This window comes from Lithobates pipiens, unplaced genomic scaffold, assembly GCF_037356315.1.
Source record: "Lithobates pipiens isolate NorthernLeopardFrog02 unplaced genomic scaffold, aLitPip1_a1.2 Scaffold_16, whole genome shotgun sequence".
NCBI classification, from domain to species: Eukaryota; Metazoa; Chordata; class Amphibia; order Anura; family Ranidae; genus Lithobates; species Lithobates pipiens.
In genome coordinates, this window is record NW_027507748.1 from 275563098 (window position 1) to 275585201 (window position 22104).

Here is a 22104-nt window from a genome sequence, read left to right on the forward strand (position 1 = left end):
TAGAGAATAGTGGCGGCTCTCTAGGAGTAATTAACTCAGATACAGTAGAAACTGATAAATTGCCTGAGATAATAACGAGCAGACAGAAGACTAGTATAAGTCAGGCCAGTGCTGGATTCTCCATTCTATAGCATCTTCCACAGAACTCTCCCCTCCCACACAGCAGCCAATTCCCTCTCCCAATGACCTCATCGTGTGAATGAGCAGCAATTGCCGCTCCCCGCACTCCCCACAGCGCCTGTCCTCCACCTCCTACCTTGATAAGTGTTTTAAGATTTGCCTCTTGATGATTCCAGCCATCCCCGAGCCGCTTATTACACCTCATACACCGCCAGCCTACAGTCCTCCTGCATCCCGGCGACCCCGTGTCAACCAGAGATACCATAGAGAAGAAACATCAGCACTGACGGACCTCCAGTTCCTTAGAAACCGGAGACGCTACGCCGCCATCTTGGTACTCTCAGTGCTCCTAACCAGCATGCGGAATCCGCATTCATTGACGAGGAGGTTTGTGGCATTTTAGCGGGTCTTCTCTGCTCAGTATTGTTCTCCGCATACCTGCTCCCTCCTGGCGGTTGCTTTAATCTGTAATCCGCTCATTCATAAGAGGTTAACCACTGAAAGAGGAAGTAAAGTCTGATGGGTGTTACTTCCTCTTTTTTTCCCTGCAAAGTAAAAGCATAATGGGTTAGTATACATGGCACACTAGCCCATTGTGTGGCACCTGCAAACGAAGCCCGCAATGACCCTCCTGGTGACTGCATCCATCTTCCTTCCGGTGCCGTGGACTCCAGCTCTGTGACTGGCCAGAGTCATGTGACGTCACTCCCGCGCATGCGTGCAGGAGCCGCCGGTCACGGCACGGGCCCCTTAGAAACTATACAATCGTGCCCTTTCTTCAGTGTGCATGTGCTGATGACATTGGCGCAAGCGTATGTGCAGGTTTAGGAGATATTTCTAGTAACTACAGGTAAGCCTTATAGGCTAACCTGTAAGTAGAGTTGGTGCAACAAAGTTTACAACAACTTTAACCACTTGAGGTCCACGCTATAGCCGAATGACGGCCACAGCACAGACCTGAATTTCTGGGAGGTCATCACAGGACATCCTCCCCTTTGCTCGCCCCCCTGCAGGGTGTGCACAGCGTGCGCTGTGATCACCGAGACTCAGGCGATCATCGATCCGTGTAAGGGGTCGGTCCCAGCCCCTTACCATGTGATCGGCTGTCAGCCAATGACAGCTGATCACATGTATAAACAAAAGTTCGGTGATCGGCCTTTTTTTCTCCTCATGCTAAAGAAGCCGATCCCTGGCTTATGCTCAAGGGACATCGGTCATGAAGAGGAAGGAGGCACATCTGCCTCCTCCTCTGTGCCTCCAAGTGCCACCTGCCATTGACCACAGTGCCCACAAGTGCCACCTATCAATGCCCACCAGTGGTGCCAATCCGTGCCACCTAGCAGTGCTGACTTTCAGTTTAAACTATCAGTGCCCATCACTGCCACCCATCAGTGCTCATCACTGCCAGCTATCAGTGCCACCTCTCAATGCTGCCTATCAGTGCCCACCAGTGCAGCCACATCAGCGTACATCAATGAAGGAGAAAAATTACCTGCTTGCAAAATTTTATAACAAAATCTAAAAAATATATAATTTTTTTTTTTATTTGTTTTAAAAATACATTTTTTAACAAAAAATAAAAACCATAGAGGTGATCAAATACCATCAAAAGAAAGCTCTATTTGTGGGGAAAAAATGATCCAAATTTTATTTGGGTAAAGTGTTGTATGACTGCAATTGTCATTCAAAGTGCGACAGCACTGAAAGCTGAAAATTGGTCTGGACAGGAGGGGGGTTTAAGTGCCCAGTAAGCAAGTGGTTAAAGAGGAACTGCAGTCTGCTCACATAATTTGTGATAAAAACATCTTTGCCACTCTGAAGCTTCCCTCCAACCACTTTGCATATTATTTTATATATATTGTGATTCTGTGCTTGCCAAATATGCTGCAGAAATCTCCCTCCACTAAGTCTGGCTGCAGCCATTTTAACTGTGGGCAGCTGAAGCTACTTCCTGGATTTACACAGAGGCATGCCTCTGTAGTGTCACATTTTGCTGCCTATCACAGGATGCTGCGGAAGTGACGTTGTTGCGTACTGCGCATGCGCGATGCGTTCCAAACACTCGCGCCGTGCGTTCCAACATAGTTTCGGCAATACAGTTCAGCGAAACCATCACATAATGTTACGGAAGTGATGTCACACACAACACAAACACTGGGCCGTTCGTTACAACACTAATACTTCCCTTGTTACCTAGTAGGTTTTGCATTGCTGGGACTTGTAGTGCCTATCCTGAGCTACATGCTTCAATGTTCAGTGTCCTCATCCTTATCCCCGAGCTTCAATGTCCATCCTTATCCCCCAGCTTCAATGTTCAGTGTCCATCCTTATCCCCGTGCTTCAATGTTCAGTGTCCTCATCCCTATCCGCGAGCTTCAATGTTCAGTGTCCTCATTCCTATCCCCCTGCTTCAATGTTCAGTGTCCTCATCCTTATCCCCGAACTTCAATGTTCAGTGTCCTCATCCCTATCCCCATGCTTCAATGTTCAGTGTCCTCATCCCTATCCGCAAGCTTCAATGTTCAGTGTCCTCATCCCTATCCCCGAGCTTCAATGTTCAGTGTCCTCATCCTTATCCCCGAGCTTCAATGTTCAGTGTCCTCATGCTTATCCCCGAGCTTCAATGTTCAGTGTCCTCATCCTTATCCCTGTGCTTCAATGTTCAGTGTCCTCATCCTTATCCCCGAGCTTCAATGTTCAGTGTCCTCATGCTTATCCCCGAGCTTCAATGTTCAGTGTCCTCATCCCTATCCGCAAGCTTCAATGTTCAGTGTCCTCATCCTTATCCCCCTGCTTCGATGAGGACACTGAACATCGAAGCATGGGGATAAGGATGAGGACACTGAACATTGAAGCACGGGGATAAGGATGAGGACACTGAACATTGAAGCACGGGGATAAGGATGGACACTGAACATTGAAGCTCGGGATAAGGATGAGGACACTGAACATTGAAGCATGGGGATAGGGATGAGGACACTGAACATTGAAGCTCGGGGATAAGGATGAGGACACTGAATATTGAAGCAGGGGGATAGGGATGAGGACACTGAACATTGAAGCTCGCGGATAGGGATGAGGACACTGAACATTGAAGCACGGGGATAAGGATGAGGACACTGAACATTGAAGCACGGGGATAAGGATGGACACTGAACATTGAAGCTCGGGGATAAGGATGAGGACACTGAACATTGAAGCATGGGGATAGGGATGAGGACACTGAACATTGAAGCTCAGGGATAAGGATGAGGACACTGAACATTGAAGCTCGGGGATAAGGATGGACACTGAACATTGAAGCTCGGGGATAAGGATGAGGACACTGAACATTGAAGCATGGGGATAGGGATGAGGACACTGAACATTGAAGCTCAGGGATAAGGATGAGGACACTGAACATTGAAGCAGGGGGATAGGGATGAGGACACTGAACATTGAAGCTCGAGGATAGGGATGAGGACACTGAACATTGAAGCATGGGGATAAGGATGAGGACACTGAGCATTGAAGCTCAGGGATAAGGATGAGGACACTGAACATTGAAGCAGGGGGATAGGGATGAGGACACTGAACATTGAAGATCGAGGATAGGGATGAGGACACTGAACATTGAAGCACGGGGATAAGGATGGACACTGAACATTGAAGCTCGGGGATAAGGATGAGGACACTGAACATTGAAGCATGGGGATAGGGATGAGGACACTGAACATTGAAGCATGTAGCTCAGGATAGGCACTACAAGTCCCAGCAATGCAAAACCTACTAGGTAACAAGGGAAGTATTAGTGTTGTAACGAACGGCCCAGTGTTTGTGTTGTGTGTGACATCACTTCCGTAACATTATGTGATGGTTTCGCTGAACTGTATTGCCGAAACTATGTTGGAACGCACGGCGCGAGTGTTTGGAACGCATCGCGCATGCGCAGTACGCAACAACGTCACTTCCGCAGCATCCTGTGATAGGCAGCAAAATGTGACACTACACCTCCAACTCAGATTTCATTGGCCCTCATATGACTCCCCCCCCCCCCCTTTCTGGTAAATGCTCACAAGCGTGAGAGAGAGATGTACATGGTATCATAAGCTTTTTACCGGACAAGAAACAGAAAGCGGGCTGTATAAAGTATTTAAAAAAAAAAAGTTATACTATTTAAAACAACAAGGACAGAAGATTTAATAGATGGAAAGATGAAAAAAATGACTGAAAGCGGGGTTCCACCCTAAAGTGGAACCTCCGCTGATCGGAACCCTCCCCCCCTCCGGTGTCACAATTGGCACCTTTCAGGGGGGAGGGGGGTTTCTAAGACAGGTATTTACACCCACTTCCGGGCATAGACTCCCGTGGGAGTCTATGTCATTTCCTGCCCTGCCGCGCTGTCTGCTGGGACACACACGGGTCTCAGAGACAGTGCAGAGAATTCCTATTGCGCTGCGCGACTCGCGCATGCGCAGTAGGGAACCGGGAAGTGAAGCCGATTCACTTCACTTCCTGATTCCCTCACCTAGAATGGTGACGGCAGCAGCCGAGAGCCGAGCGATCGATCGGCCTCGGCTGCCGGCATCGCTGGAACCCGGGACAGGTGAGTGTCCATTTATTAAAAGTCAGCAGCTGTAGTATTTATAGGGGTTTCTTGGCTCTTGATTGGATAGATTGATAGCAGAGCAGCCATTGGCCACTGCTGTCAATAAAATTCAATGATGCGGCACCGGAGGGCTGGGCCGAGTCCAGCATTCTGCATCTATAGACGCAAATGCTGGACTCTGGAGCGTGCCCGCAAGGTAACCCCCCAGGGGAGCGCTTCTCCTAGGGGGTTATACGATGCAGGGAGGAGCTACCAGCAATGCAGAGGGACCTCAAAAGAGGATGATAAGGGCCACTCGCAAAACGAACTGCACAGTGGAGGTAAGTATGACATGTTTGTTATTTAATAAAAATAAAAAAACTCGTAGCTTTACAGTCACTTTAAGGACCGGGCCTATTTTTTACACTTGGTGTTTACAAGTTAAACTCAGGGGTTTTTTTGCTAGAAAATTACTTAGAACCCCCAAACATTATATATATATAGATAGATATATAAATACATAAAAAAAAATTCCAGACACCCTAGAGAATAAAATGGCAGTCGTTGCAATACTTATGTCACACCGTATTTGCGCAGCGGTCTTACAAACGCAATCGTTTTGGAAAAAAATACACATTTTTTTTATAAAAAAAAATAAGAAAACAGTAAAGTTAGCACATTTTTTTTTTATATTGTGAAAGATATAGTTACGCCGAGTAAATTGATACCCAACATATCATGCTTCAAAATTGCTCCTGATTGTGGAATGGCGGCAAACTTTGACACTTAAAAATCTCCATAGGCGAAGATTAAAAAGGTCTACAGGTTACCAGTTTTGAGTTACAGAGGAGGTCTTTTTTGCTAGAATTATTGCTCTCATGCTAACGATCATGGCAATACCTCACGTGTGTGGTTTGAATACCTTTGACATATGCGGGCGTGACTTACGCATGCGTTCGCTTCTGCGCGCGAGTTTGGCGGGACAGGGCGCTTTACATTTTTTTTGTATTATTTATTTTACTTTATTTTTACACTGTCCCTTTAAAATAAAAATTTTGGATCACTTTTATTCCTATTACAAGGAATGTAAACATCCCTTGTAATAGAAAAAAAGCATGACATGACCTCTTTAATGTGAGATATAGGGTCAAAAAGAACTCAGATCTCACATTTACACTTAATATTAGCAAAAACTCAAAAGAGAGTTAACCAAGCTATGATCCATGCCAAAATCTGTAAACTCCAGAAAACCTGCCATCCTTGGGTTAAACATTATTTACCCCCCCCAATTTTGATGAATCCTTATTGATGCCTTGGTAACATACAATTATACTTCCACTTCTTGTATGTGTGTCTGGTGCTTGAAGTTGCATTCTATACAGGGGAATATTCCTACTCCTGTTATTTTTCTTATTTTTATTCTTATTCGTGTTCTTATTTTCCCCCTCTTTCCCTCCCTTTTCTTAATTTTTATTCCTTGCCTTTCTCCATGCTCTGTTCTCCCATTTCCCAAATTTTTCTCTCTTTATTTCTTCCTCTTGGTCCAGGTAGCAACAATTGTACCTATACTTTTCTATATTAGTAACATTAAAATTTTGAGCTCTAATACGATTCATATACTAAATAGATCTCCCAATATATTTTTCACGTTTATGCTATGTGCGATTTTCAAAGATCGATAACCTTGTTTAATTCTAATTTGTCTTTTAAAAACAAATTCTCTTAATTACTATGTCTATTTTTGCAGTATAGTGTATATATCATCTTATATTGGATCTTGGAGCTATCTTCATAATTGTACTTTAAAATGTTACTTCTTTATTGTTGCATCTGTACTGGATTGTATAAATTGTTAAAATCGAATAAAACAAATTTGACAAGAAAAGGTTCCTGTACTACTTCAAGGCAATTTTCTATCCAACTTGTGACCATAGACTTTAATAGAAGTTGCCTCCAAGTTGGATCCTCATCTATATTGATGTGATTTGGATCCAACATTACAGGAAGATTACACAGGCATTCCACGAAGTTGCTTCAAAGTCATGCCAAAGTCGACTGGCAAAGTTGCACTGTAAGTCGTGTGACTTTCAGGGAGCGGCAGTGTGAACTAAGCCTAACTTTATCCAAAATGGAAAAAAAATGTTTTGCCTTTTGTTCTACTTTATCCGCTTCCTGCCCACGCTATAGCCAATAGATGGCTGGCAGTTCTGGGAGGATGTCCCTGGACATCCCCCCCATATGCTTCCCGCATGCCCCCTGGGGCGCATTCTGTGACTGCTGTGTGCTTTGAACACAGCTGATCACAGATCGGGTAAAGGGCCAATCACAGCGGCCCTTTACAATGTAATCAGCTGTGTCCAATGACACAGACAGTGCAAGCGTATGAGGAAAAAGAGAACTGATCTGTAGGGAACAGTGAGTACAGTATTTGCACTGATTATCAGCGCAGTCCATTCAGTGCAGATTATCAGCACACATCAGTGAAGAAAAAGTACTTCTTTTCAAAATTTTATAACAGAAACAAAGAAAATAACTTTTTTTTTTTTAGTTTTCAATGTTTAGTTTATGTTGCAAAAAATAAAAAAAGCCAAAAAGTCATTAAATACCACCAAAAGAAAGCTCGATGTGTTTAAAAAAAAAGATAAAAATTTCATTTGGGTACAGTGTTGCATGACCGCGCAATTGTTATTCAAAGTGTGACAGCGCTGAAAGCTGAAAATTGGTCTGAGCAGGAAGGGGGTGAAAGTGCCCAGTATTGAAGTGGTTAATGTAGGATTGCTGATCAGTGGTCTTCCAGAAATTTGACAATATATTATTTTTTGTGCTTGTAAGATTTTTTTTTTTTTTTTGTCAGATATTATACTGTCATAATACCCATAGCCACCATTTGGTAGCTTTGATTAGCCATTATACAAACAAAAGCTACTATATGTTAACTATAGTATCACACTACTTCCAAATAGGTTATGCAAGTGTACCTTAAAGAAGACAACATACAGGTATATGGGAAATAATTAGCGACACAGGTTTAACTGGATGGACTATTGTCTTTATTCAATCTTACCTACTATGTATCTATGTATGCAAGTCTTTATATGTGCAGGTCAGGTGACATCAACTCCTTGCTCCATGCTGCACTGTGCGATTGGTGGGCAGAGCAAGCAGGAAAAGCTACTGTCCTGATGATGGCGGCTCATCTCTCATGTGTACCAATTAACGTAGCTGAAACGAGTAGCGGAGAACATGTTCTTCACTTCCTATTATGCCGCGTACACATGATCGGACATTCCGACAACAAATGTTCGATGGGAGCTTGTTGGAAATTCCATATAATAGAGTCCATATAATAGTGAGCACAATCTGGTCCAGGACTCCAAGAGATCAGGAACAGCAGCAGATGACATATGTCCCCAGGCTGTGCTCTTACAACAGCCTGCATCTTTTGTCAGACCAGACTGAACCCAGGCCATCACTCTCTTGTCTTCCTTACACGCTATCATATAAATGTACTCACCGAGGCCAAGATGCTGAGAGTGGTCGCTGTTGCGACTCGGCACAGACCACCCCTGAAGGTGGTACAGAGGGTGGTTGCACCAAGAGGCACAAGCTACCAGTAGGACAGTCACTTGCTAGTAGATCAGCAGGTAGCTTGAGCAGAGCTGAAAGGTGTGATGTCCCGTAGGAAGGTCCAGAAGCAATGGTAGCAAGTCTGTAAGGCAAAGGCAGAATCCAGGAGGTAGGCCAGGGGTCAAACAGTCCAGAAAGCGGGAGTCCAAGGTCAAGCCAGAGGTCGGGTCAGGAGAAGATCAGCGAGGTCGATGAGGCAATCCGGGTCACAACGGGTAATACAAATCACAGGAACAGACGTGGGAATCACAGGAAGCTGAAGACGAACCAGCAGTGTGTTTGGATGACCTCACTTCCTTTATAGGTCAGCGAGGAGTCACACCCTGTGAGTGTGTGCTTTAGGTTATTCCTATTGCACACAGCTGTACGCTAGAGTGCTTTACCCGTGCGTATCTTATGACACACGCTTGTAGGGCTGCAACTAACGATTATTTTCATAATCGATTAGTTGGCCGATTATTGTTTCGATTAATCGGTTAATAACCTTAAAAAAAAAAGTGGGTCAAATTGACATTCATTTTCAACCACAGTGATGGGAAGATTTGGAAATAGAAAACTTCTTGGTCAAAGGAATTTTCAGACAGTGTATGTGGTTTTTGTTCAGAAATTAACTGAAATGTTCAAACGAAATTCTTTCATTCAGCGAATGTACAAAGATTTTTCATCTGAATATTCTCACGTGAAAATTGATCCGTGAGGCCAGCATAAGGCTCGGTACACACCTATGCAGTTTTTGCTTTTGATCTGTTTCTGCAGTGCTTTTTGCTGTGCGTTTTGATTTTTGCGCACGTGATTTTACTGTAATTTGCATTTTTTTTGGGGGGGCAGATTAAAAAACACAAACTGCTGCAAAAACGCATTATATTCTTTTCTGCAGCTTTTCCATTGAAGTATTTTGAACCAAAAAAGCACAGTTTTGCGTTAAAAGTCCCTGACCCTTTCCAAATATGCAGCGCCTGAATAAAGCACAGATGTGAACATGTCCCACGGGAAACCATGTAAATGAACTGTAGTGCGTTTCTGCAAAAAGCACCAATAAACATCTAGATGTGAACAAGGCCTAAGACGTTTAGGAACATAATGGGGTTAAAAAAATTAGCCCTTTATAGTACAAAAAAGCAGATAATACTGGAAGGGGTTAATTTTTTACTGTAGAACAGTGAAAGTAATATTTACAGTAGTGATTATATTTTTGTACTATAAAGGGCTCATTTTAGTTTTTTTTTTAACCCCATTATGTTACTGGCCGATTAATCGATTATGAAAATAGTAATCAATTAATTTCATAATCGATTAGTTGCCGATTAATCGATTAGTTGTTTCAGCCCTACACGCTTGCTTCCAAGCTGTGGCCCTGGTGTTGGAGTCGTGGCAGGAGGAGGAGGACAATGATCAAACTCACAACCCTGGCTTTGGCTTCCTCACCGAAGAAGTGTTGGCACTCCTCCATTTCCTGCATTTTATAGGGCTGCCATGCAGGCATAGTCCTCTTGAATATTGGGGGAGGGGGGGTTCTGAGGGCCGCAGCAGCCTTCCGAAATAGCCCAAGTGCTGCCTCCTCCAGGTTCCTGCCCTTCCTGTGCCTTTTTTTGAAGGTGGAGAGGCGGGACCTGGTATTTGGTCAGGCTACTGGGCACAGCGACCTCCTGGCTGCCACTTACCACCACCACCTCCTGGCTGCCACTTTCCGCAGCCTCCTCCTGGCTGAGGCTTTCCTGTGTATGAAAAAGGGACATAGTTTTAGTTTTATCAATCACACACAATTTTCAGCTCATGACTGTTGCAAATTGAATGTTAACAAATAGAAAAGACTATCATTCTGACCCCGGCATTTTATTTGTCCCAATCATTTGTGGCCACTACTGTCTATTGATATCTAAAACACTTTGTTAAATAAGAAATTAGTGATTAATAATAACATCTACTTGACATCGTTCATTTTTTGCCAAGAAATATGTTGAACAATGCTATACCTGGCTCAAGCTGGGCTCATCCACATCTTCCTGGCTGGAATGCCCAGGTTGGACGTCGAAAGCCTCAGCTGGGGTGGAAGGAAGCGTTGAAGGAAGACTGGAGGGTGCTGGCCTGGATTCGCTCTGGTCTGCCAGAAAATGCAGTCTGTCATAGTACCACAGCCTGAGGACATTAATGTCAACTGCTGCAGCTCCTGACCTGTGGAAATTCTGGACCTTTTTGCGCTCCCTATTATATGTGCAAAGTGGATTTCCTTTAGTAAATAACACCCACAGTGCTTTAGAATTTGCATCAATCAGGCCATTTTCGTCACTCCAAATAATAAATTTATGGTGCTGAAAATGATGAATATGTTTAGTATTAATGCATTACATATATTAACAACAAAAACAAGGTGTGTGTAGCAGACCCACAACATAATAGTTAGCTGAAGAAGAGATTGTCACCTCATGTATCAAATAAATTACGTTTGCACTATTGAAGCAAATGAGCAAAAAAAAACCCTTTTGGATAACCTAGGAGACAGCTTAAAATAAACAAAAGAAGTAGTAAATCAAAGGAAATATTATTTCAGTTTAAAATACAAATTCATTTAAAAAAGGATTCTTAAAACATTTTCTGGCATATCAATGGCCCCCCTACCCACAAAGTACTCCATATATTTTATACGGTTCTTGTGGGCGCTTGAAATCCGGCCACATAGTTCATAAAATTTCTCCTTAAAATGTTGTGGAGAATGCAGCATGCAAGGATTATATGGTTAAGTTTATACTCCGCCATGTTGATTGGCGTAAGGAATAGGCAGAACCGGCTGGCCATTATTCCGAAAGCATTCTCCACCAAACTTCTGGCTCTGGCCAGCCAGGTAGATAAAAACCCTCTGGTCCGGGGGGGGGGGGTCCTCATCGGGAATGGCCGCATCAGGTGATTACCCAACCCAAACGCTTCCTCAGCGGCAAAGACGAACAGAAGTCCAGCCACGTTGTCTTCCGGAGGTGGCAATCCCAAGCCACCACTCTAGAGCTGTCCATAGAACTCGGTCTAGGCGATGACTCCACCACCCGACATCCTTCCCCACATCCACATAGAGAAAATCATATGTCGCTGACACCACCGCCAACATCACAATACTATTAAACCCCTTATAGTTGTAACAGTATGACCCTGACTATGTGGATTTTTGCACATAACATTGCAAGCATATTAGACACAAAAATTCTTGACCAACATCAGTATAACATTTATTTGAAGAAGTATTAAAAAAAAAAGGTCCACTTATCAGATTCCTCACCTCATCGGATGGCCCATTGTAAAAATTTTAGGGGGGGAGGTATGTTTTGGACAGGTAACCCTCTCCACTTCATTGAGAGCTGAATGCATACATAATGTTTGATACTTTGGTCAGCCCTCTTTACTTACACTATTGGCAGTCCACTGGACAGGGAAGCCGTGCCATAATCCAAAAAGATGAATACACACTATCAAGACAATAGGAGGAGAACAAAACTTTAAACAGTACCATTAGAAAGTATTCAGGCGGCTCCCTGTCTCGCCCCTTTGAACTATTCAACGGGACGAGACAGGGATGCCCTCTTTCCCCGATCCTTTTTGTGATTGCCCTGGAGCCATTATTGGCAGCAATTCGGGACAACCAGGACATACGAGGAATAGCAGTAAGAGGGAAAGAGTATAAGGTGTCTGCATTTGCGGACGACCTGCTCTTGTATGTGACACACCCCAGATTATCAATACCAATGATAGTGAAGGAAATAGAACAATACGGTCGAATATCTAATTTTAAAATCAACCTATCTAAATCAGAAATATTAAATTTGAATGTATCTAAAGAAATTCAGAAAGACTTAACCGCAAGCCTACCTTTTAAATGGAGTGGAGGGGAACTGAGCTACCTAGGGATTAAATTAACGGCAAAAAAAACGAAATTGTATGAAACAAACTATATACCCCTGCTCAATAAAATTAAATCCCAAACGGAAAATATGAAACATAAAAGAATATCGTGGATAGGCAGAGTGAACGTAATAAAAATGTTTATACTGCCAATGGTACTATATACATTCCAAATGCTCCCCATCGTCCTCCCGAGTAGTTTTTTCAGAAAATTAAAATCTCTTGTTCTTGCATTCATATGGTATCCCAAAAAACCGCGCATTGCTCACAAGGTCCTAGTAAAGGAGAAGGAAAAGGGAGGAGTGGGACTACCAGATTTTAAAAAATACTATGAAGCCATAATATTATCCAGGATAGTAGATTGGATACATAACTTAGAGGAGAAGAACTGGGCAGAGTTGGAAATAAGTTTAAGCGGAACAGACTTAACAAAAATGATTTGGATACCATCCCAAGTAAGGAACCTAGGAATAGGCACTAGCACGATCACAAGGCACACACTGAGAACATGGGACAAAATAAATAAGTCACACAACTGGACATGTAATTCCCCCTTAATGTCACTATTAGACACAAAATATTTTATACCAGGAATGGAAGAGCGAATGTTTTATAGTAGATGGGCACAGAAAGTAGAAGTAACACTGGGAGAGGTGATGATAGGAGACAGGATCTTAACATATAGGGAAATCACTCAACAATGGGGAAATAGACCCTTAGATAAATGGAGATACAATCAACTAGCACATTTCACACAAGGGCTCCCACAACCCCTACGAGGAATGAATGATTTAAGGCCACTAGAAAAATTATTTAAGGACCCACAAAGCATAGTGAAAAGGATATCTAAAGTATACAAAGTATTAAGAGGTTGTCACGTACCTGGTTGGAGAGCCCAAGCGTGCAGGGAGCGGCGCCTCGTAAGCCCCGGCTCGAGAGCCCCTGGAGATGGGAACAGGGATTCAGAAGTCCGGAGGGCACAAGTGCCAGACTGGTCAGCTGGTAGAGAAGACCGGAGCAGATGGTGGACCGGAGCAGAGGGTGCAACCAGCGCAGGATGCTGGACAGGAACCGCTGGACGGCTGGCACAGGTGAGCAGGCAGGAGCTGCGGGAGAAGTAGTCAGAGCAGGTCCGTAGGCAGACTGGCAGGAGTAGTCAGGGACGAGCTGGGTCGGCAACAATCGGGCAGCAGAGGTACCAGGCAGAAGGCAGAAGCGTAGTCAATCAGGCAAAGGGTCGGAGGCAGGCGGCAAACAGGCAAAGTCCAGGAACAGGCCGGGTACAGAATCAGGAACACACACACAGGAACAGATAGCAGGAGTCACGGGAAAGCTGCAGACGGGACAGCACAGAGCAGCAGGAGCAGGTCCCTTAAGTAGGCAACTGGGCGCCAAGAACGGTCGCACGGTACGTCTACGTATCCCCGCGGGTGACCGTGCTCCCGTTCGTGACCCCGCGTACGCCCGTTCGGCTCGTCGCGCACCCGCGTGCGCCCGCTCGTGTCAACGCGCACCCGCGTGCGCCTGTTGGGGACTATGTGCACTCGCGTGCGTTCGTTAGCGCCAACCCGCGTCCGAAGGCACCGACGATCCCCTCATACCGGGAACCTGCGGGTAAGTCTTACTTGGGTGACCGGGGTGGTGGAACGACCGTGACATTGCCCCCCCCCCAAGGGGCAACCTCCGGATGCCCAACTGTGCCATCTTATCCGGGTGAGTTCTTTTGAAGGCCTGGATTAGTCTTTTGGCATGCAGGTTGGACTCTGGTTCCCATGAATTCTCCTCAGGGCCATATCCCCTCCATTTAACCAGAAACTGGGTCTGGTTACGTCTCCTCCTGCAATCCAAGATAGCTTCAACCTCGAATTCCAATTCCCCATCAATCATCACGGGTTCTGGGGGGTTGGTACTCCGGTCGGCAAAGGGGTCCGGAACCGCGGGCTTGAGTAATGAAACGTGAAAAACCGGGTGGATCCGGAATGACCCCGGGAGTTTCAGCTCAAAGGCTACTTCATTTAGTTTCCTCAGAATGGGGAATGGACCCACAAACTTCGGGCCCAGCTTCCTGGAAGGACAGGCCAACTTCAAGTTTAGCGTAGACAGCCAGACCTGGTCCCCGACCTGGAGGTTAAGCTCGCCCCTTCTCTTCCTATCGAAGACTTCCTTATAGTGTTCCTGGGTTTTAGCCAGCGTTTCTTGAAGAATCCTGTTATTATTCCTGAAGAAGTTAAGGTCCTCCTGGACCGCCGGTACCGAACACTCAGGAAGATTACTGGGCAGAAAAAGTGGATGGAAACCGAAGTTTGCAAAGAAGGGGGACTGTTTGGTGGCCGAATGGACGGAATTATTATATGCGAACTCCGCTAAAGGTAGAAGCGATACCCAATCGTCCTGGGAGAAGGAAGAGAAGCAACGCAGATACTGCTCCAGCGTTTGGTTGGTTCTCTCGGTCTGGCCGTTAGTTTGAGGGTGGTAGGCCGAAGATAGGCGAAGCTCGATTTTCAGGGCCCCACAGAGAGCCTTCCAAAACCTGGACGTGAATTGAACACCCCTGTCAGAGGTGATGTCAGCAGGAATGCCGTGGAGCCTTACTACTTCTTTAATAAAAGTCCTGGCCATCTCTGTAGCCGATGGAGTCCCCTTCATGGGTAAGAAGTGAGCCATTTTAGTAAATCTGTCCACTACCACCAGGATCGAGGAAAAGTCTTCAGAGGGGGGCAGTTCCACGATAAAATCCATGGATATCATTTTCCACGGCCTATCCGGGATGGGTAATGGTCTCAGCAAGCCCCAAACCTTCGACTTACTCCCCTTATTCCTAATGCAGGTGGTACACGCTTCCACATATTCCCTGCAGTGTTTCTTCATCTGGGGCCACCAAAACGTACGTTGAAGTAAGTCTAAGGTTTTGAATGCTCCAAAGTGACCGGCCAATGGGTGGTCATGGCAGGAGCTAAGGACCGCAGTACGTAACTCCTGGGGGACAAAGATTCTATCCTGGTGCCAGAGAAGACCGTCCTTGGGGGTTAAAGAGGTGTCAGAAGATAGAGCCGGATCACTGGAGGCCTGTTTAATTCGGGACAAGAGATCTTCATGGAGCAGGAGAAAGTTTCCTGGGGGAAGAATGGTGTCTGGCGTAGGAGATAACACTGGCTCATTGTACATCCGGGAAAGGGCATCAGGCTTCACGTTCTTCGACCCGGGCCTGTACGTGATATGGAACACGAACCTGGAAAAGAAAAGTGCCCACCGGGCCTGTCTTGGCTTTAGTCGTTTGGCAGATTTAAGATACTCCAGGTTCTTGTGGTCCGTATAAACCAGGATCGGGTGGGAAGCACCTTCAAGGAGGTAGCGCCATTCCTCCAACGCCGCCTTAATTGCCAGTAATTCCCGGTCTCCGACGTCATAGTTCCGCTCAGCTTCTGAGAGTTTGCGGGAGAAAAAGGCCACTGGGTACAAAAGTGACTTAGGCCCCTGTCTCTGGGATAATACCGCCCCAACGGCTACTTCCGAGGCATCCACCTCCAGGATATAGGGCAGCGTAGCGTCAGGGTGTCTCAGGATCGAAGCTGAAACAAATAGTTTCTTCAGGGTTTCAAAGGCTTCTTGCGCCTTGGGAGTCCATAGGAATTTTTGACCCTGTTTGGTCAGCTCCGTGATGGGGGAGATAATGGATGAAAATCCTCTGATAAACTTTCTATAGAAATTGGCAAATCCCACGAACCGTTGGACCCCTTTCCGGTCCGAGGGAGCGGACCAGTCTAGGATGGCTGAGACTTTCTGGGGATCCATTTCTATTCCATCTACGGAGATGATCAAGCCCAAGAATTGAATGCTCTGTTGCTCGAAGACGCACTTCTCCGGTTTGGCGTACAGGCCATGGAGACGGAGACGAGCCAGGACAATCTTCACATGCTCCCGGTGTTCGGCTAAGGAGGAAGAAAAGATTAGTATATCGTCAAGGTATATAACAACAAACAGGTCTAAGTACTCTCTGAAGACATCATTGACGAAATGCTGGAATGTAGCAGGGGCATTACAGAGTCCAAAGGGCATGACGAGATACTCATAATGCCCGAAGCGGGTACGAAAGGCGGTCTTCCACTCATCGCCTTTGCGGATACGGACCAGGTTGTAGGCGCCCCGCAGATCCAGTTTGGAGAACACCTTAGCCGACCCCAGTCTCTGGAACAATTCAGGCACCAGCGGTAGAGGGTAGCGGTTTTTCACAGTAACCTTATTGAGTGCCCGGTAGTCTACGCATGGTCGTAGGGAGTGGTCCTTCTTCTGGACGAAGAAAATCCCTGCACCTGCCGGGGAAGTGGAAGGTTGGATAAAGCCCTTCTTTAAATTATCGTCCAGGTAGGTCTTTAGAGCTCCCAGCTCGGTCTCAGATAGGGGAAAGATTCTCCCGAAGGGAATCTCTGCTCCCGGAAGCAAGTCTATCGGGCAATCATATAGTCTGTGGGGAGGTAGAGTCTCTGCGCCCTTCTTGCTAAAAACATCCAGAAATTGGTGATAGACTTCGGGCACTGCCAGTCGGGTTTCGGTGTCTGTCTCCAAACAGAGCAGAGAAGGAGGGTCCGTCTTGATGGCTGGAAGGCAATTCTGATGACAGTAGGCCGATGGAAACTCGATTTTTCCCGTGAACCAGTTTATCAGGGGATTGTGGGCCTTCAACCAGGGTATGCCAAGGATTATGGGAAAGAGGGGAGACTCGATAATGTCCAGACACAGGTGCTCCTGGTGGTTCCCCGTGATGGTGGCAAGAAGGGGAGATGTTTCCTGGGTTACAGGTCCGGATCTCAGAGAGGAACCGTCGGCCAAATAGATAGGAAGTTCCTTGGCCCTGGGCCGGAGGGGAATGTTGTTCTTCAGGGCGAAGGATAGGTCCATAAAACCGCTACAGGCCCCAGAGTCAATGATCGCGTTGACGCGGATAGTCTTGCCGGAGAACTGTAAAAGAAGAGGCACAGCCAGGTGAGAGATGGTACTGGTACTAGGCGTAGTAGGAGGAGAGGCGGGAGGAATAAGCAGGCACTTACGCGACTTGGCGGGGCAAGTGCGAACATAATGTCCAGATCCTCCGCAGTAGAGGCACAGGTTACCAGATCTTCGGCGTTGGCGCTCTTCGGGGGTCAGAGGTGAACGTAGTAATCCCAGCTGCATGGGTTCCGATGAATCCGGAGAAGAAGGATCAGGAAGAACCGGTGGATTGGCACTTGGAACCTGTGGCATCATCCAGACTGGGCGCGAGGTGGAAGAAGAGCGCTCCAGACGACGCTCTCTTAACCGCCTATCGATCTGGACAGAGAGGTCGATGAGCGCTTCCAGGGTCTCAGGAGTTCCTACACGGGCCAGTTCGTCCTTCAAGGCCTCCGAGAGTCCCATGCGGAACTGGTAACGGAGAGCTGAGCTGTTCCACTCTGTGTCGGCGCTCCAGCGCCTGAACTCAGACACATAGTCCTCTACTGGCCTGCGGCCTTGCTGGAGTGCATGCAAAGCTGCTTCTGCGGTGGCTGCGAGCTGGGGGTCCTCATAAAGACGAGACATGGCTTGAAAGAAGACATCTAAGGAGTCCAGACAGGGGTCTTTTCGTTCAAGGAGGCGATGTGCCCAGGCCTGGGGTTCGTCGGTAAGTAAGGAGATAACGAACCCTACTTTCGTAGCCTCAAGAGAAAAGGTCCGGGGCTGAAGAGCGAAGAAGAGCTCGCAGGAATTCCGGAAGGCCCTAAATTTATTCCGGTTACCGGAAAAACGGTCTGGTGTAGGGACCCTTGGCTCTGGCGGCAACATGACCACTGAAGGGGGACCTGGAGATCCCGAGGCAACTGGAGCTGCAGCAGATAGGGCTTGAACCCGTTCCTCCAAACGACCATAACCCTCTTGCAGGTTCTTCACGGCCTGGGTGAGGCCGGCTAGATGGTGGCACAGTTCATCCATCGGAGACGCTCCCTGCGAGGGCTCGGACATGGCTGTCCCGTACTGTCACGTACCTGGTTGGAGAGCCCAAGCGTGCAGGGAGCGGCGCCTCGTAAGCCCCGGCTCGAGAGCCCCTGGAGATGGGAACAGGGATTCAGGAGTCCGGAGGGCACAAGTGCCAGACTGGTCAGCTGGTAGAGAAGACCGGAGCAGATGGTGGACCGGAGCAGAGGGTGCAACCAGCGCAGGATGCTGGACAGGAACCGCTGGACGGCTGGCACAGGTGAGCAGGCAGGAGCTGCGGGAGAAGTAGTCAGAGCAGGTCCGTAGGCAGACTGGCAGGAGTAGTCAGGGACGAGCTGAGTCGGCAACAATCGGGCAGCAGAGGTACAAGGCAGAAGGCAGAAGCGTAGTCAATCAGGCAAAGGGTCGGAGGCAGGCGGCAAACAGGCAAAGTCCAGGAACAGGCCGGGTACAGAATCAGGAACACACACACAGGAACAGATAGCAGGAGTCACGGGAAAGCTGCAGACGGGACAGCACAGAGCAGCAGGAGCAGGTCCCTTAAGTAGGCAACTGGGCGCCAAGAACGGTCGCACGGTACGTCTACGTATCCCCGCGGGTGACCGTGCTCCCGTTCGTGACCCCGCGTACCCGCGTACGCCCGTTCGGCTCGTCGCGCACCCGCGTGCGCCCGCTCGTGTCAACGCGCACCCGCGTGCGCCTGTTGGGGACTATGTGCACTCGCGTGCGTTCGTTAGCGCCAACCCGCGTCCGAAGGCACCGACGATCCCCTCGTACCGGGAACCTGCGGGTAAGTCTTACTTGGGTGACCGGGGTGGTGGAACGACCGTGACAGAGGTGAGGGAGAAGGGGAATTACCCATATACTTAGGGAAATGGGAAAGGGAATTGGGGACTCTTCGTAATGACGAACAAAGGAGAAATATATTAAAAATGACATATACATTAGCGAAAGACTCACGAACATATGAAATGGCATATAAGTTAATAGCGAGGTGGTATATGACTCCCATAAGAATGCAGAAATTAAGAAAAGGAGAGGACTTGATGTGTTGGAGGGAATGTAAAGAACAAGGCACGTTTAAACATATTTGGTGGGATTGCCCAAAAATAAGACCTTTTTGGGATAAGATAATTGAAAATATTTACCTGATAACTGGAATGAGGATTAGGAAATGTCCATGGTCTTGCCTGTTCCACGACACAGACATGGGAGTAAGACAGTATAAAGCTACACTTATCCCATATCTCTTGAATGCAGCCAAAGCCGTAATCCCAATTCATTGGGGAGACCCCCAGGGGCCGACAATCTTAGAGTGGGTGAAAAGGGTGGAGCAGAGTAGACTGATTGAAGATTCGATCAATAAAACCCTGGAGCCAGAGAGCGCAATCCAAGGGAAATGGCAACAATGGCTGACATTTATAGAGAGTGGGATCTGTCTTGTCTGAGTAAATAGGAGTAGGGAGTAGAGGAGGAGGACGAAGGACACGGGCGGAGAATGGGGGGCACAACTCCGTCCGAATTTTTTTTTTTTTTTTTTTTTTTTTGCCCGTGGGGGGGGAGGGAGGGAGGAGATGTATTCTTTTAACTGTATTTTGTAAGAAGAGAGGGGTAAGGAGTCGGTAGTTCTGTAATATACTATACGACTCCACCCTCAAGACTTGTAAAATAATGTGTGAATAATTTTTGAATAATTTTTGAAAAATAAAAATAAAGAATATATAAAAAAAAAAAAAAAAAAAAAGAAAGTATTCAGGCAGGCTCTTTCACTATCTGCTTTGGTGAATTCATCCATAAATTTGACCACAAAAGAGGTATGGATCTGGCAAAGTTAGCAGATAAAGTATTGGTATCGGTTGACTTAGCGGTTGGGGGGGGGGGGTCCAAATGATTTATGCCTGAATTTAAGGACACAAAATAACATTTGCACACATTTTAGGGGGTGTTTGGGTAAAGCACTACTACAGAGCTGACAAAATACATTAAGTGCCTAGGCTAGGTGTGTATGGGTCCAGGATAGCATGCTGGGGAGGTTAGTGAAGGAAAATATGCATGAAGGACAAAAAAAGAACTTTAAAAACTCCCAGCATGCATGAGGACAAAGGGGACATTCACAGCATATAACATTAATGGTAATTAGTGGATGAAAGAAATACAATATATTAGAAAAAAAATGTATGTAGTGCCCTTATTTTTGCCTACTAATGCTCTAACATGTAAACCTATGGACAATATTCCTTCGTATTTGGTGCCATCTAGTGATCAAAACTAGAAATGGACTCGGATGATTTTCCTTTTTGTAATGTTGGAAATATAACGGGGAGGATTGTGTTTACTTTTTGATATTTGACCTATCTACCCAGAATGCCATAAATATATAATATATAATATTTTTGGCTAAGTGAACTGGTGTGGAGTGTTTAAATGAGGGTGTGTATCTATCACAGGGTGGTGTCTGTGGATACACTAAAAGGTCAAGAAAACCAGTTGCCACGTCCTAATCATAGCTTCAAAAAAGAATTTATAGGGAAGGAGGGGAAGGGGGAACCTTCACACAAAAGACCTCAAGGAAAAGTGTAGGGTCTATTGGACTTTTTTGCAAAAGAAAAAATTGTAAAAAACAATATATTCAAAAATATTATTTATTATTTAAAAAATAAAAAATAATAAAATTTAAAATAAAAACAGAAAAGAAAGGGATTTATAAATACACATCAAGTCTCGCTTGATATCCTGTCAAGATTAATACAATCTACACATAATTCATATTCATTTCCATATATATCCAAAGATTAGCAGCTTGTACATTAATACAGGATGTAGAGGATATCAAGTATAGAACTGAAACTTAAATATGTTCTGGTGCTCTACATGTTTCGCGTTTTTTTGAGTAACGCTATAATGTGTACAGTATATCAATCAGATCCATGACATAAAACATTACATATATATTAATTTATACATTACATATTTATTTATACAGTCTATCAAAACGCTAAAAATGTTCTAGAGAAGGAAAAAAATAAAAAATAGTTGTGAGGACTCTCATGACTTTGAAGCAATATGGGAACGGATATGACATTTACATTTCATGCATATAGTGTTAATATTATAATAAATTTACTTACATTTGTTCATGGGTATGCCCCAAGAGAGATGGACCGGGAGGGAGAGGAAGGGTGAAATGGGAGTATTTTCCCAAATAGATAAAACAGCAAAGTTTCACTTCATAAAACCACTTCAATCTATATAGGAGCCTACGATTTGGCATAAAGGCTTCAGGTATTTTGTGGTGTGAAGTGGCCAGAAAAATCACAAAAAGGGGGGAGTTCTGGTGCCCCGTGCACTGTATAGGAAGATTAAATAAAGATATTTTTTAGAATATTTATAAATAGATAATAGAAAAAGTTGTGTATATACATAAAAGTATAATCTAGTATAGTGTGGAAAAACTAGTATATAGGAGTCTACTGCATTAAGAAATAGTCAAGGGAGGGTATGAAGGGATATTCTCTAGTTTATTCAGCAGGTTATCCATTATTTAGAAAAAACTATTTATTAGTAAGTATCAAGTAAAATATGGTGGATACCTCTAGGGGAAATGTAGAGCATATAGAATGATAATTATAAAGGAAGAAAATGAGAAAAGAAAATAGTGCATATAAAGTGCACAAGATATATTGGTGGCAGTATAGTGAAAAGTAAAACACATAGTAAATAAATATACTATGATATCACCTTTAAGTGAAGTGATAGCTTCTAGCGGTCTCCTAATGCAGATAAAAATAGAGACAAGCTTTCCCAAAATGGTCCAAGGTGGAAGGGGGGGGGACCTATCACCCCCTACGGTATTTCGTCTGGTGCAGAGATGGGACCGCTGTGCATGGACGCCGGCCCCGTGTGTCCACTTATGCATAGCCGTCCCGGTAGTGACGTCATTCCGCACTAGGTGGAAATGA

The 22104-nt window shown here is 45.6% G+C and overlaps 1 protein-coding gene across 2 annotated transcripts in view; it reads right to left on the reverse strand.

The window, feature by feature from the left end:
- BLTP3A (bridge-like lipid transfer protein family member 3A) overlaps window positions 1–411 on the reverse strand; it is a 142576-nt gene extending 142165 nt beyond the window's left edge. For both annotated transcript variants that reach the window (XM_077481433.1, XM_077481432.1), the window contains exon 1: window positions 257–411. In XM_077481433.1, the coding sequence (XP_077337559.1) occupies window positions 257–300 (44 nt within the window). In that variant the 5' untranslated portion in view covers window positions 301–411. The remainder of the gene's footprint in view (window positions 1–256) is intronic.
- Between the last annotated feature and the right edge of the window lie 21693 nt (window positions 412–22104).